Source organism: Sinocyclocheilus grahami, unplaced genomic scaffold (assembly GCF_001515645.1).
Source record: "Sinocyclocheilus grahami isolate Dianchi unplaced genomic scaffold, SAMN03320097.WGS_v1.1 scaffold152.1, whole genome shotgun sequence".
Lineage (NCBI taxonomy): Eukaryota > Metazoa > Chordata > Actinopteri > Cypriniformes > Cyprinidae > Sinocyclocheilus > Sinocyclocheilus grahami.
The window spans coordinates 2,090,739-2,101,359 of record NW_015505331.1 but is presented as its reverse complement, the minus strand read 5'-3'; the positions used below and the strand labels follow the sequence as shown (position 1 = coordinate 2,101,359).

The window sequence follows — 10,621 nt, the reverse complement described above, 5'->3', positions numbered from 1 at the left end:
AATAAACGAAATCCGGTAGAAGATTGTGTGCTGTGTTCTGCCGAACTAATTGATGGATGTCTAAAATATAAAAATAGAAGAAGCCTAAAACAAGCCCGATGCCCGGCCCGCGTCTTAACTATGAAGTGAAAATGGTCCCGAAGCCTGGCCCTAGGGGCGTAAAAAATAAGTTTGTCCGTTTTGTTGGGTAGAGAGCGGAGATTCGCCATATGGATGCTCGGCAACGACCCCCATCTGCGCGTCCTGAAGCGCTTGATCAGCGCAGCAGCTCCGCCGAATACAATGTTCAGCAAAACGTCCGAATAAACAAAATCCGGGTAGAAGATTGTGTGCTGTGTTCTGCCGAATGTTCAGCAGCTCATCCCTGGTAAAACTGATCGTGTTTGAGAAACAAAAAACAGGAAAAACTAACAAAAACAGTACAAACACTGGAGAGCCAAACACTGAGGCTGCCATCTGCGGCGCCATCGCATGTATCACAGACATGATAAATACATCTATAGAAAGCTTTAAATTATTACTTATTACACATCAGTATGTACACTGAGTTTATAAGCATTGACTGTCACAATTTATGACCGCCACCTTTTTGCTCCACCATCACTGACACAAATTTAAAGACTTAGAACTTTGTGCGGTGTTCAAGGTCCCATTCAATCACATTGTGTCAAAAAATGTATGAGGACTATGCACAACTAATGAAAACTGCTCAAAGTATTTATTTGATTTTATTAATAAATACATATATATAGAATTATATAAAAACAGAAGAAAAACTGAAAAGATTAAATACAAATTGTGTTTAATCCTACAGTCAGTGCAGCGCCTTTCATTTAAAAAACTACTTCCCATGATGCAAATGTTGATGAATTGTATTTTCACTTTCACATTCATTGATACGAATGCTCAGCTTAGCCATAACCGGATTCATTTTTTGAAGACAACGAGGATTTTAACTGAAAAGCATAGTTTGTAAGTATTCTGTGATGTAAAGATAAACTTGAACTTTATCTCCTGCACTAGACAATACGTTTGGTTAAGCGTATAGCATGCGCACTGCGCAGTGCCTTTTCAGTTTTCATCGTACACGGCCATCACCGAATGTAGAATGTTATTAATATTACAACTAATTTTAGCGAAAGATTATTTCCAACCCTAAATGCTATGCCTATCGCATCCGCCGTATCCGTTCTTTTGAGTCGGATCTTTTCAATAAATCGATTGAATCGGTTCACAAAAGCGGTCCTCAACGGTCTTTAGAAATGAAACTTCTACACGAGGCGATATGCAGCGTCATTGTTCGACACTTTCTCAGTAAATTACTTTTAAACAAATGCGAAAACAGAACTCGTTGAAAATAATCAATCTTTTGCTGAGCTTATATTGTATTATCAGAGCTAATACGTTTTTCCCTTTTACAGTGTTCCCAAGTAGTACTGGGCAGCCATGACTCGCTTTGTTCTGCTTGTGAATCTCATAGTTCTGCCTGTTCACCTTTGGGCTGCAGTCACTCAAGAGCACACTTCATTCCCCACATCAGTCAATGGAGAACCATTCCCATGGAACAAAATGAGACTTCCAGACACAGTATCTCCCCTTCATTACCATCTCCTTGTGCACCCCAATCTTACAAGTTTAGACTTTACTGGATGGGTGCAGATCCAAATTGAGGTCCATGAAAACACCAGGACTATCATACTGCACAGCAAGGATCTTCATATCTCCAATGCAAGGTTGCTAGGTTCAGACAAAGGTCAGCTACAGGCCCTGAAGGTGCTAGAGTACCCATACTTCCAGCAGATTGCGCTTATATCTGATAATGCACTGCTGAAGAGGGGCCATGTATATTCAGTTGAACTGGAGTTTGCCGCCAACCTCTCTGAAAGCTTTCATGGATTTTACAAAAGCACGTACCGCAGCAACAAAGGAGACGTCAGGTGAGAAACTAAGTAAAAACTCAAGATTTTTAGCCAGTATCTCTTTTTGTTATTATTTTGTTTTATAAATAATAATCCCTTCACATTCACAGGGTTGTGGCCTCCACACAGTTTGAGCCGACTAGTGCCCGGGCAGCCTTTCCCTGTTTTGATGAACCTGACTTCAAAGCAAACTTTTCCATACGGATTCGCAGAGAAGCAAAGCATATTGCCCTCTCAAACATGCCTAAGGTGCTGTTACAATATCCATAGAACCTCTATTGATCATTCCTGCTGTTTTCTGACTAAAACCTGAATAAATCATAATGCGACAAGAACTATTAATCTGCTGTGTGAAGACCGTTTCTTCTGTTAATCCTACTTTCTTTTTTTTTTCTTTACTCCAGCTGAGAACATTAGAGCTGCCAGACGGCCTGTTTGAGGACCAGTTTGATGTGAGTGTAAAGATGAGCACATACCTGGTGGCCTTCATTGTCTCTGACTTTCTGTCTATCAGCAAGATGAGTCTGCATGGAGTCCAGGTTAGAAGATGATCCGTCTCATACCATTAAAACCACAGCGTTAATAACAAAGCCTTTAAGTACTGTAAGATCCCACCTCCATCATTTATTACTTTTTTTGACACTCCTCATTGCATTTTTTAATGTGAATTCAGATTTCAGTGTATGCTGTGCCAGAGAAGATCGACCAGGCAGAGTTTGCTCTGGATGCTGCAGTGAAGCTGCTCGACTTTTATGATGACTACTTTGACATTCCGTACCCTCTACCCAAACAGGGTTAGTTCCGTGTAGGCATTTCATCTACTACTTAAAATGCAAAGGACAGATTTCGGAGTTCACCATTTAAATAATCTGCTTTGTAGATCTTGCTGCTATCCCAGACTTCCAGTCTGGAGCAATGGAGAATTGGGGCCTGACCACCTACCGGGAATCAGCCCTTCTTTTTGACCCCCACAAGTCTTCTGCTTCTGACAAGCTGGGCATCACGATGATCATCGCTCATGAACTGGCCCATCAGGTGAACTTATGCCATCAATTAACTGTTTGTTTTTTTGTGTGTGTGTGTCATGGGATGTATTCTAGTACTTATTCTACTAAATGACATGTTGCTGTGGTTAATGAGTGAATTGTTCATTTTGTGTCTGTTCTTGTCAGTGGTTTGGTAACCTTGTGACCATGCAGTGGTGGAATGATCTGTGGCTGAATGAAGGTTTTGCCAAGTTCATGGAGTTTGTGTCTGTTAACATCACCAATCCTGAACTGCAAGTTGTAAGTTTTTGTAAAATTGGTGGCCCTTGCTGAAGGACTGTCATTTTATTTCCATACTCACTATTTTAAAAACACTCAGCATGAGTTGGATGATAGTCTGTGCTAATAAGAAGCCCAATCTTCTTTGTGCCACAGGAGGATTATTTCTTGGGGAAGTGTTTCGAGGCCATGGAGGTAGACTCCTTAAGCTCCTCTCACCCAGTGTCCACACCGGTGGAGAACCCTGCTCAGATACAGGAAATGTTTGATGATGTTTCCTATGACAAGGTGCATAATAAAACTTTGGAATGTTTTCTTTTTCTTGCTATTGAAACTCCATCAAAAGCTTCTTAAAATCATGTTACAATGGTGAATGTCATTTCAGGGGGCTTGTATTCTGAACATGCTGAGAGAGTTCCTGACCCCAGATGCCTTCAAACTGGGCATTGTGAGATACCTAAAACGCTACAGTTACCAGAATACGGTCAATAGTAACCTGTGGGAAAGTCTGACCAATGTGAGTACAAATGACATGTGTGATGCAGATGAATAAAACTCTGCAGTAAACTGTGTAGGTTTTCTTATAATTCATTAGGTGTGGTCACATTTACAGTTGTTCAGTAAATTTTCATGGGCAAAATCCAGTCATTTCAATAGGAATCCATGCAACTTAAGTTGGTTAAGCAAATTCGCCACATTGACCAACAGAAAGCTGCTTGTTTTATAAAAGACTTCTTTGTGAGCTGTGCTTCTTACTACACTATTGACAGTGGACCTTTTCAGGCTGCGAAATTTCACAGAAAGTTTGCTAATGTGACTGCAGCTTAAGAGTACCAGATCAAAATGTCTCATGGTGTAGTGAGTGTTTTCGGTGTCTCTCTTTGTTATAGGTGTGTGACTCTGATGGTCTGGATGAGGGCAGAATGAAGGGTGATGAGTCTTGCCGGCGCTCAGTCTCACACTCTGGAGCTTCTGTGAGTAAATCATTAAGCTGAACTCTCTTTACCCTGTTTTTAACTGGTGTTGTGATGTATTTCTGTGATATTGTATCTCTTAGAAATGGCACTCTGAGGATGAGCTGGATGTTAAGGCTATGATGGAGACATGGACATTGCAGGAGGGCTTTCCACTCATTACGGTGGAGGTCAGAGGTCGCGAAGTCAGACTAAGTCAAGAGCGTTACCTCAAGAGTGATGACCCCTCACAAACATCTAGGTTCATTATTAATATCAAAGATCTACATTTTCTTCTGAATCCTGTTTAACCTGAGTGATTTTATATTTTTATATGATTTATTTAGGGTTTATGCTGTTGAAAATGTGCTTGCAATTGAGATGTATTACCAGTCCAAATAAGATGGGCAGCAATGAATAATACTCAGCATGAATGAAAGTGAAAGTGACCCATACTCGGAATTAGTTCTCCGCATTTATCCCATCCTAAGTGCGCACGCACACAGCAGTGAACACACACTGTGTTCATTTTGGACACACACGCAGCCATTTTTGGAGAGCAGCTGGGGGTTCGGTGCCTTGCTCAAGGGCACCTCAGTCGTGGTATTGAAGGTGGGAGAGAGCGCTGTACATTCCTCTACCCAAACAGGGTTAGTTCCGTGTAGGCATTTCATCTACTACTTAAAATGCAAAGGACAGATTTCGGAGTTCACCATTTAAATAATCTGCTTTGTAGATCTTGCTGCTATCCCAGACTTCCAGTCTGGAGCAATGGAGAATTGGGGCCTGACCACCTACCGGGAATCAGCCCTTCTTTTTGACCCCCACAAGTCTTCTGCTTCTGACAAGCTGGGCATCACGATGATCATCGCTCATGAACTGGCCCATCAGGTGAACTTATGCCATCAATTAACTGTTTGTTTTTTTGTGTGTGTGTGTCATGGGATGTATTCTAGTACTTATTCTACTAAATGACATGTTGCTGTGGTTAATGAGTGAATTGTTCATTTTGTGTCTGTTCTTGTCAGTGGTTTGGTAACCTTGTGACCATGCAGTGGTGGAATGATCTGTGGCTGAATGAAGGTTTTGCCAAGTTCATGGAGTTTGTGTCTGTTAACATCACCAATCCTGAACTGCAAGTTGTAAGTTTTTGTAAAATTGGTGGCCCTTGCTGAAGGACTGTCATTTTATTTCCATACTCACTATTTTAAAAACACTCAGCATGAGTTGGATGATAGTCTGTGCTAATAAGAAGCCCAATCTTCTTTGTGCCACAGGAGGATTATTTCTTGGGGAAGTGTTTCGAGGCCATGGAGGTAGACTCCTTAAGCTCCTCTCACCCAGTGTCCACACCGGTGGAGAACCCTGCTCAGATACAGGAAATGTTTGATGATGTTTCCTATGACAAGGTGCATAATAAAACTTTGGAATGTTTTCTTTTTCTTGCTATTGAAACTCCATCAAAAGCTTCTTAAAATCATGTTACAATGGTGAATGTCATTTCAGGGGGCTTGTATTCTGAACATGCTGAGAGAGTTCCTGACCCCAGATGCCTTCAAACTGGGCATTGTGAGATACCTAAAACGCTACAGTTACCAGAATACGGTCAATAGTAACCTGTGGGAAAGTCTGACCAATGTGAGTACAAATGACATGTGTGATGCAGATGAATAAAACTCTGCAGTAAACTGTGTAGGTTTTCTTATAATTCATTAGGTGTGGTCACATTTACAGTTGTTCAGTAAATTTTCATGGGCAAAATCCAGTCATTTCAATAGGAATCCATGCAACTTAAGTTGGTTAAGCAAATTCGCCACATTGACCAACAGAAAGCTGCTTGTTTTATAAAAGACTTCTTTGTGAGCTGTGCTTCTTACTACACTATTGACAGTGGACCTTTTCAGGCTGCGAAATTTCACAGAAAGTTTGCTAATGTGACTGCAGCTTAAGAGTACCAGATCAAAATGTCTCATGATGTAGTGAGTGTTTTCGGTGTCTCTCTTTGTTATAGGTGTGTGACTCTGATGGTCTGGATGAGGGCAGAATGAAGGGTGATGAGTCTTGCCGGCGCTCAGTCTCACACTCTGGAGCTTCTGTGAGTAAATCATTAAGCTGAACTCTCTTTACCCTGTTTTTAACTGGTGTTGTGATGTATTTCTGTGATATTGTATCTCTTAGAAATGGCACTCTGAGGATGAGCTGGATGTTAAGGCTATGATGGAGACATGGACATTGCAGGAGGGCTTTCCACTCATTACGGTGGAGGTCAGAGGTCGCGAAGTCAGACTAAGTCAAGAGCGTTACCTCAAGAGTGATGACCCCTCACAAACATCTAGGTTCATTATTAATATCAAAGATCTACATTTTCTTCTGAATCCTGTTTAACCTGAGTGATTTTATATTTTTATATGATTTATTTAGGGTTTATGCTGTTGAAAATGTGCTTGCAATTGAGATGTATTACCAGTCCAAATAAGATGGGCAGCAATGAATAATACTCAGCATGAATGAAAGTGAAAGTGACCCATACTCGGAATTAGTTCTCCGCATTTATCCCATCCTAAGTGCGCACGCACACAGCAGTGAACACACACTGTGTTCATTTTGGACACACACGCAGCCATTTTTGGAGAGCAGCTGGGGGTTCGGTGCCTTGCTCAAGGGCACCTCAGTCGTGGTATTGAAGGTGGGAGAGAGCGCTGTACATTCACTCCCCCCACCTACAATCCCTTCCGGTACAAGACTCGAACCCACAACCTTGGGTTATGAGTCCGACTCTCTATCCATTAGGCCATGACTTCCCCCAAATGAATGAGATGAGTCTCTCAATTCATTTAAAAAAATTATATCCACAGAGATAAATAATTTCCAAAATGAAATCGCTCACAGTAACAAACGCCTCTGTCGTACAGGAGATGCATTGACACATTGCCAGTGGTCACTGTCACTCATGTTACCACAAATCGTGAACTCTGAAAAGGAATAACGTCCATTAGTTTGTCACAGCAAGTCGTGCTGTGTGTACATGGGACTTTATAAAGATTTATTGAATTACTTTCAGACTCTTATTTTTCCTTTTTAACGCTTGTTTGTGAGTTTGGCTAAGTCTTTAATTCTTGATCTTTTGCCGCTTACAGCTTTCTGTGGCACGTTCCATTGACTTACATTACCAGCGGCTCAACAACAGTGCAACGCTTCCTGCTTAAGACCAAAACAGGTATTTGTTTTAATAGAATTTTCTAGTAATATTATGAAGTTTGTTCTAATAGTATTATATAAATTGTTTTCATAATAATTTAATGACATTCATTTTCAAGTTTTTAAAAAGTCAAATGTTTAGAGAGAGATGACTTTACATCTCTAAACAACACAAGGTCTGAAGCACTGTAGCACTGATTTCTAACAGCTTTGTTGATTATGTCATGATAGACGTGCTGTATCTGCCAGAGGAGGTGGACTGGATCAAGTTTAATGTGGACATGAGTGGATATTACATTGTGCACTATGAGGGTTCTGGCTGGGATGACCTCATCACGTTGCTTAAACACAATCACACGGCGCTCAGCAGCAATGACCGGGCCAGCCTCATCAACAACGCCTTCCAGCTGGTCAGGTCAGTCCTCAGTCATCTGCGCATGTGCTCTTATTAGTCAGTGAGAAGAAAATGTATCAAGAGTCAGACAAGTAAAGTACTGCAGATCATTCCATAAAAGTGTTGTCAAGTTATCCATGTGTTCTGGGCAGTGTTGGGAAGCTTCCCCTGGATAAGGCTTTAGACCTGACCCTGTATCTAAGCAAAGAGACTGAGATTATGCCAGTGACACAGGGCTTCAGTGAGCTTGTGCCTCTGTACAAACTGATGGAGAAGAGAGACATGGTGGAGCTGGAGAATCAGATGAAGGTCAGTGAGTGAGCATTCATATTTCACCTCCTAGCTTGTGGATTCATTCATTCAGGCTTGAAATCAGCCTCTTTTCAGTCTGTGCAATTCTGATAATAAAACTAAAATAGCTTAATAACATTTAATAATACATATTTTAAACATACAGTAAAAACGGTAATATTGTGAACTATTGTTATAATTTACAATAACTGATTTCTCTTTTAATACATTTAATATAATGCATTTCTGTGATTGTAAAGCTGAATTTTCAGCAGCCGTTACTCCAGTCTTCAGTGTCCCATGATCCTTCAGAAATCATTCTAATATACTGATTTGGTGCACGTGAAATATTGGAAATGTGTTGTTTTAAAAAGGCCTTGGGCCTCATTTATAAAATGTGCGTACGCACAGATTTGATCGTAGAGTGTGCGTATGCAAAAATCCACGGCAACGTTCATATTTATAAAAACGGTCTTTGACGTGGAAAAGAACTTAGCGCCACGTCAGGGTCTGAGCAGACATATGCACTTTTGTTTGCCCGAGTGCTGCAGGTTTTTGGAAATATAAGCCCTTATTGCCACTTGTAAAAGATTTGGACTGTCACGTGCTCTTTTATAAGCCAAGGACATTAATTAGACATTGTTTACAGGGCGGAGATCTGAAACTGTTCAGCTGCGCACAATTTCAAAATCATTGCAATTTATAGATTTCACATCTAAAAGAGAGGCGTACGCACGTTTTCTGTGCGTACGTTCGTTCTATGAATCACACGTACGCACTTTGAGAAATGATCGTAAAATCAAATTTAGGATTCTTTCTACGCAGTATTTTATAAATGAGGCCCCTTGTTGGTTGGTTAATTAAAAAAAACTGACCAACAAGGGCTTTCATCTTTCTTTCTTTTTCTTTGCTTGTTTGTTTTTAAAAGTTTATCAACTGTTTATCGTGATTATGTAAAGCATATTAAATTATCATTGTGAATGAAATGAGTTGTATATTGTATAAATAAACTGGCCATGCCTTCTTCCCTGCTGTAGATGTGTAACAAATGTTGATTGTCTCGCTGTGGTCCAGGGCTACATACTGCAGCTGTTCAGGAAGCTCATAGACCAGCAGTCGTGGACTGATGATGGCTCTGTGTCTCAGAGGATGCTGCGCAGCTACCTCCTCATGTTTGGCTGTGTGCGGGGTCATCCTCCCTGTGTCAGCACCGCTACACACCTCTTCAACCAGTGGAGGGACTCCGATGGCAATATGAGGTTAGTGCTCATCGTCCATTTCTGAAATTTCTTTTTAAACTGTTACCATTAAGATGAAAACTTTGGAAAAGTAACAGCATGTTTTCTTTTTCCTCTCTAAATGAATGAAACAGTCAAGAGAAATGAATTATTTCTGACCTTTTTTGTTTTTCCATCTTCTAGTCTTCCCAATGACGTGACTATGGCTGTGTTTTCTGTTGGCGCCCGGACTGAGGATGGCTGGGAGTTCCTGTTTGAGAAGTACAAGGAGTCTATGTATGTCTCGATGAAGAACAGGATAAAGATGGCCCTCACGACCAGCCCTCTCGATCACAAGCTAAAATGGTGAGACATTCAGACAAACATCAGTTTAAGAAAATAAGTTTAATCACTAATGTCATCTTTCCTTTGTGTCAGGATGATAGAGCAGAGTCTGGTGGGAGAGGTGATGAAGACTCAGGATCTTCCATATGTTGTGACTTCAGTCAGTAAAAATCCTAAGGCCTACAAACACGCATGGGACTTTTTAAAAGCTAACTGGGACGCTCTAATAAAGAAGTGAGATGCTGATTTAATTAGACGCACAGTAGTGGTACGTTGTGAGCCCTTTAATGACTACAGACTTTTGTTTATAGGTTTGATCTTGGCTCACACTCTATAGCGCACATGGTAGTAGGAGTGACCAACCAGTATTCCACCAGAGAAATGCTAGCTGAGGTAGGTATTTATTTTTAGCCAAACAATTTATTGGGAGCTTTCATCAGTTGGTCTAGACCAAAAACATCTGATCCTGTAATCGGAAAACGTTATTATATTACAATAGAGCGTGTTTCTCTGCCCCGTCAGGTTCGTCGTTTCTTCAGTTCCTTGCGGGCTGAGACTGGAGCAGAACTGAGATGTATTCTGCAAGCCTTGGAGAACATTGAAGAGAACATTCGCTGGATGGACAAGAACCTCCCCCTACTGAAGGCCTGGCTGCACAGACAGTATGACCAGCACAAAAATACAGAGCTGTGAAGCACTTGTACTGTAAAAGTCATGGCTGTACACATTTTATTTTGCCATTTAAAATGATGCAAGAATGTTGATAAGAACATTGATGTGCTAAAGTGTGTGAAATAACTGGTTCTGAATTTGTGAATATGGGATGAATATTTTTGAATAGCTGTACCGTTTCTTATAAATGTATGATTTAACATTTTCGTCTGTCTCCAACCTTTAGTATTGAAATTAAATTAAGGATTTGATTACTTTTGTAATATCTTTTTTAGCAATCAATTATACAATTTGCAAAAACAAGCCATGCAAGTCAGTACAGTTTTGAAGGAAAAGTTTTAATTTGTTTAAACAGTTAATCTAAACA

The 10,621-nt window shown here is 40.6% G+C and overlaps 1 protein-coding gene across 1 annotated transcript; it reads left to right on the top strand.

Moving 5' to 3' along the window:
- Nucleotides 1–832: 832 nt before the first annotated feature.
- LOC107592380 (endoplasmic reticulum aminopeptidase 1-like) lies at nucleotides 833–10,454 on the top strand. The gene is made up of 27 exons (XM_016281877.1): nucleotides 833–972; nucleotides 1,422–1,937; nucleotides 2,030–2,168; nucleotides 2,324–2,458; nucleotides 2,593–2,713; nucleotides 2,800–2,954; nucleotides 3,092–3,205; nucleotides 3,341–3,472; nucleotides 3,570–3,701; nucleotides 4,075–4,158; nucleotides 4,242–4,399; nucleotides 4,485–4,520; nucleotides 4,759–4,787; nucleotides 4,874–5,028; nucleotides 5,166–5,279; nucleotides 5,415–5,546; nucleotides 5,644–5,775; nucleotides 6,149–6,232; nucleotides 6,316–6,473; nucleotides 7,275–7,354; nucleotides 7,567–7,750; nucleotides 7,882–8,038; nucleotides 9,095–9,279; nucleotides 9,442–9,603; nucleotides 9,676–9,816; nucleotides 9,894–9,975; nucleotides 10,105–10,454. Exons 2-27 carry the CDS (start codon nucleotides 1,447–1,449, stop codon nucleotides 10,273–10,275), a joined length of 3,663 nt encoding a protein of 1,220 aa, XP_016137363.1. The 5' UTR covers nucleotides 833–972; nucleotides 1,422–1,446; the 3' UTR covers nucleotides 10,276–10,454.
- The last annotated feature ends 167 nt before the right edge of the window (nucleotides 10,455–10,621 follow it).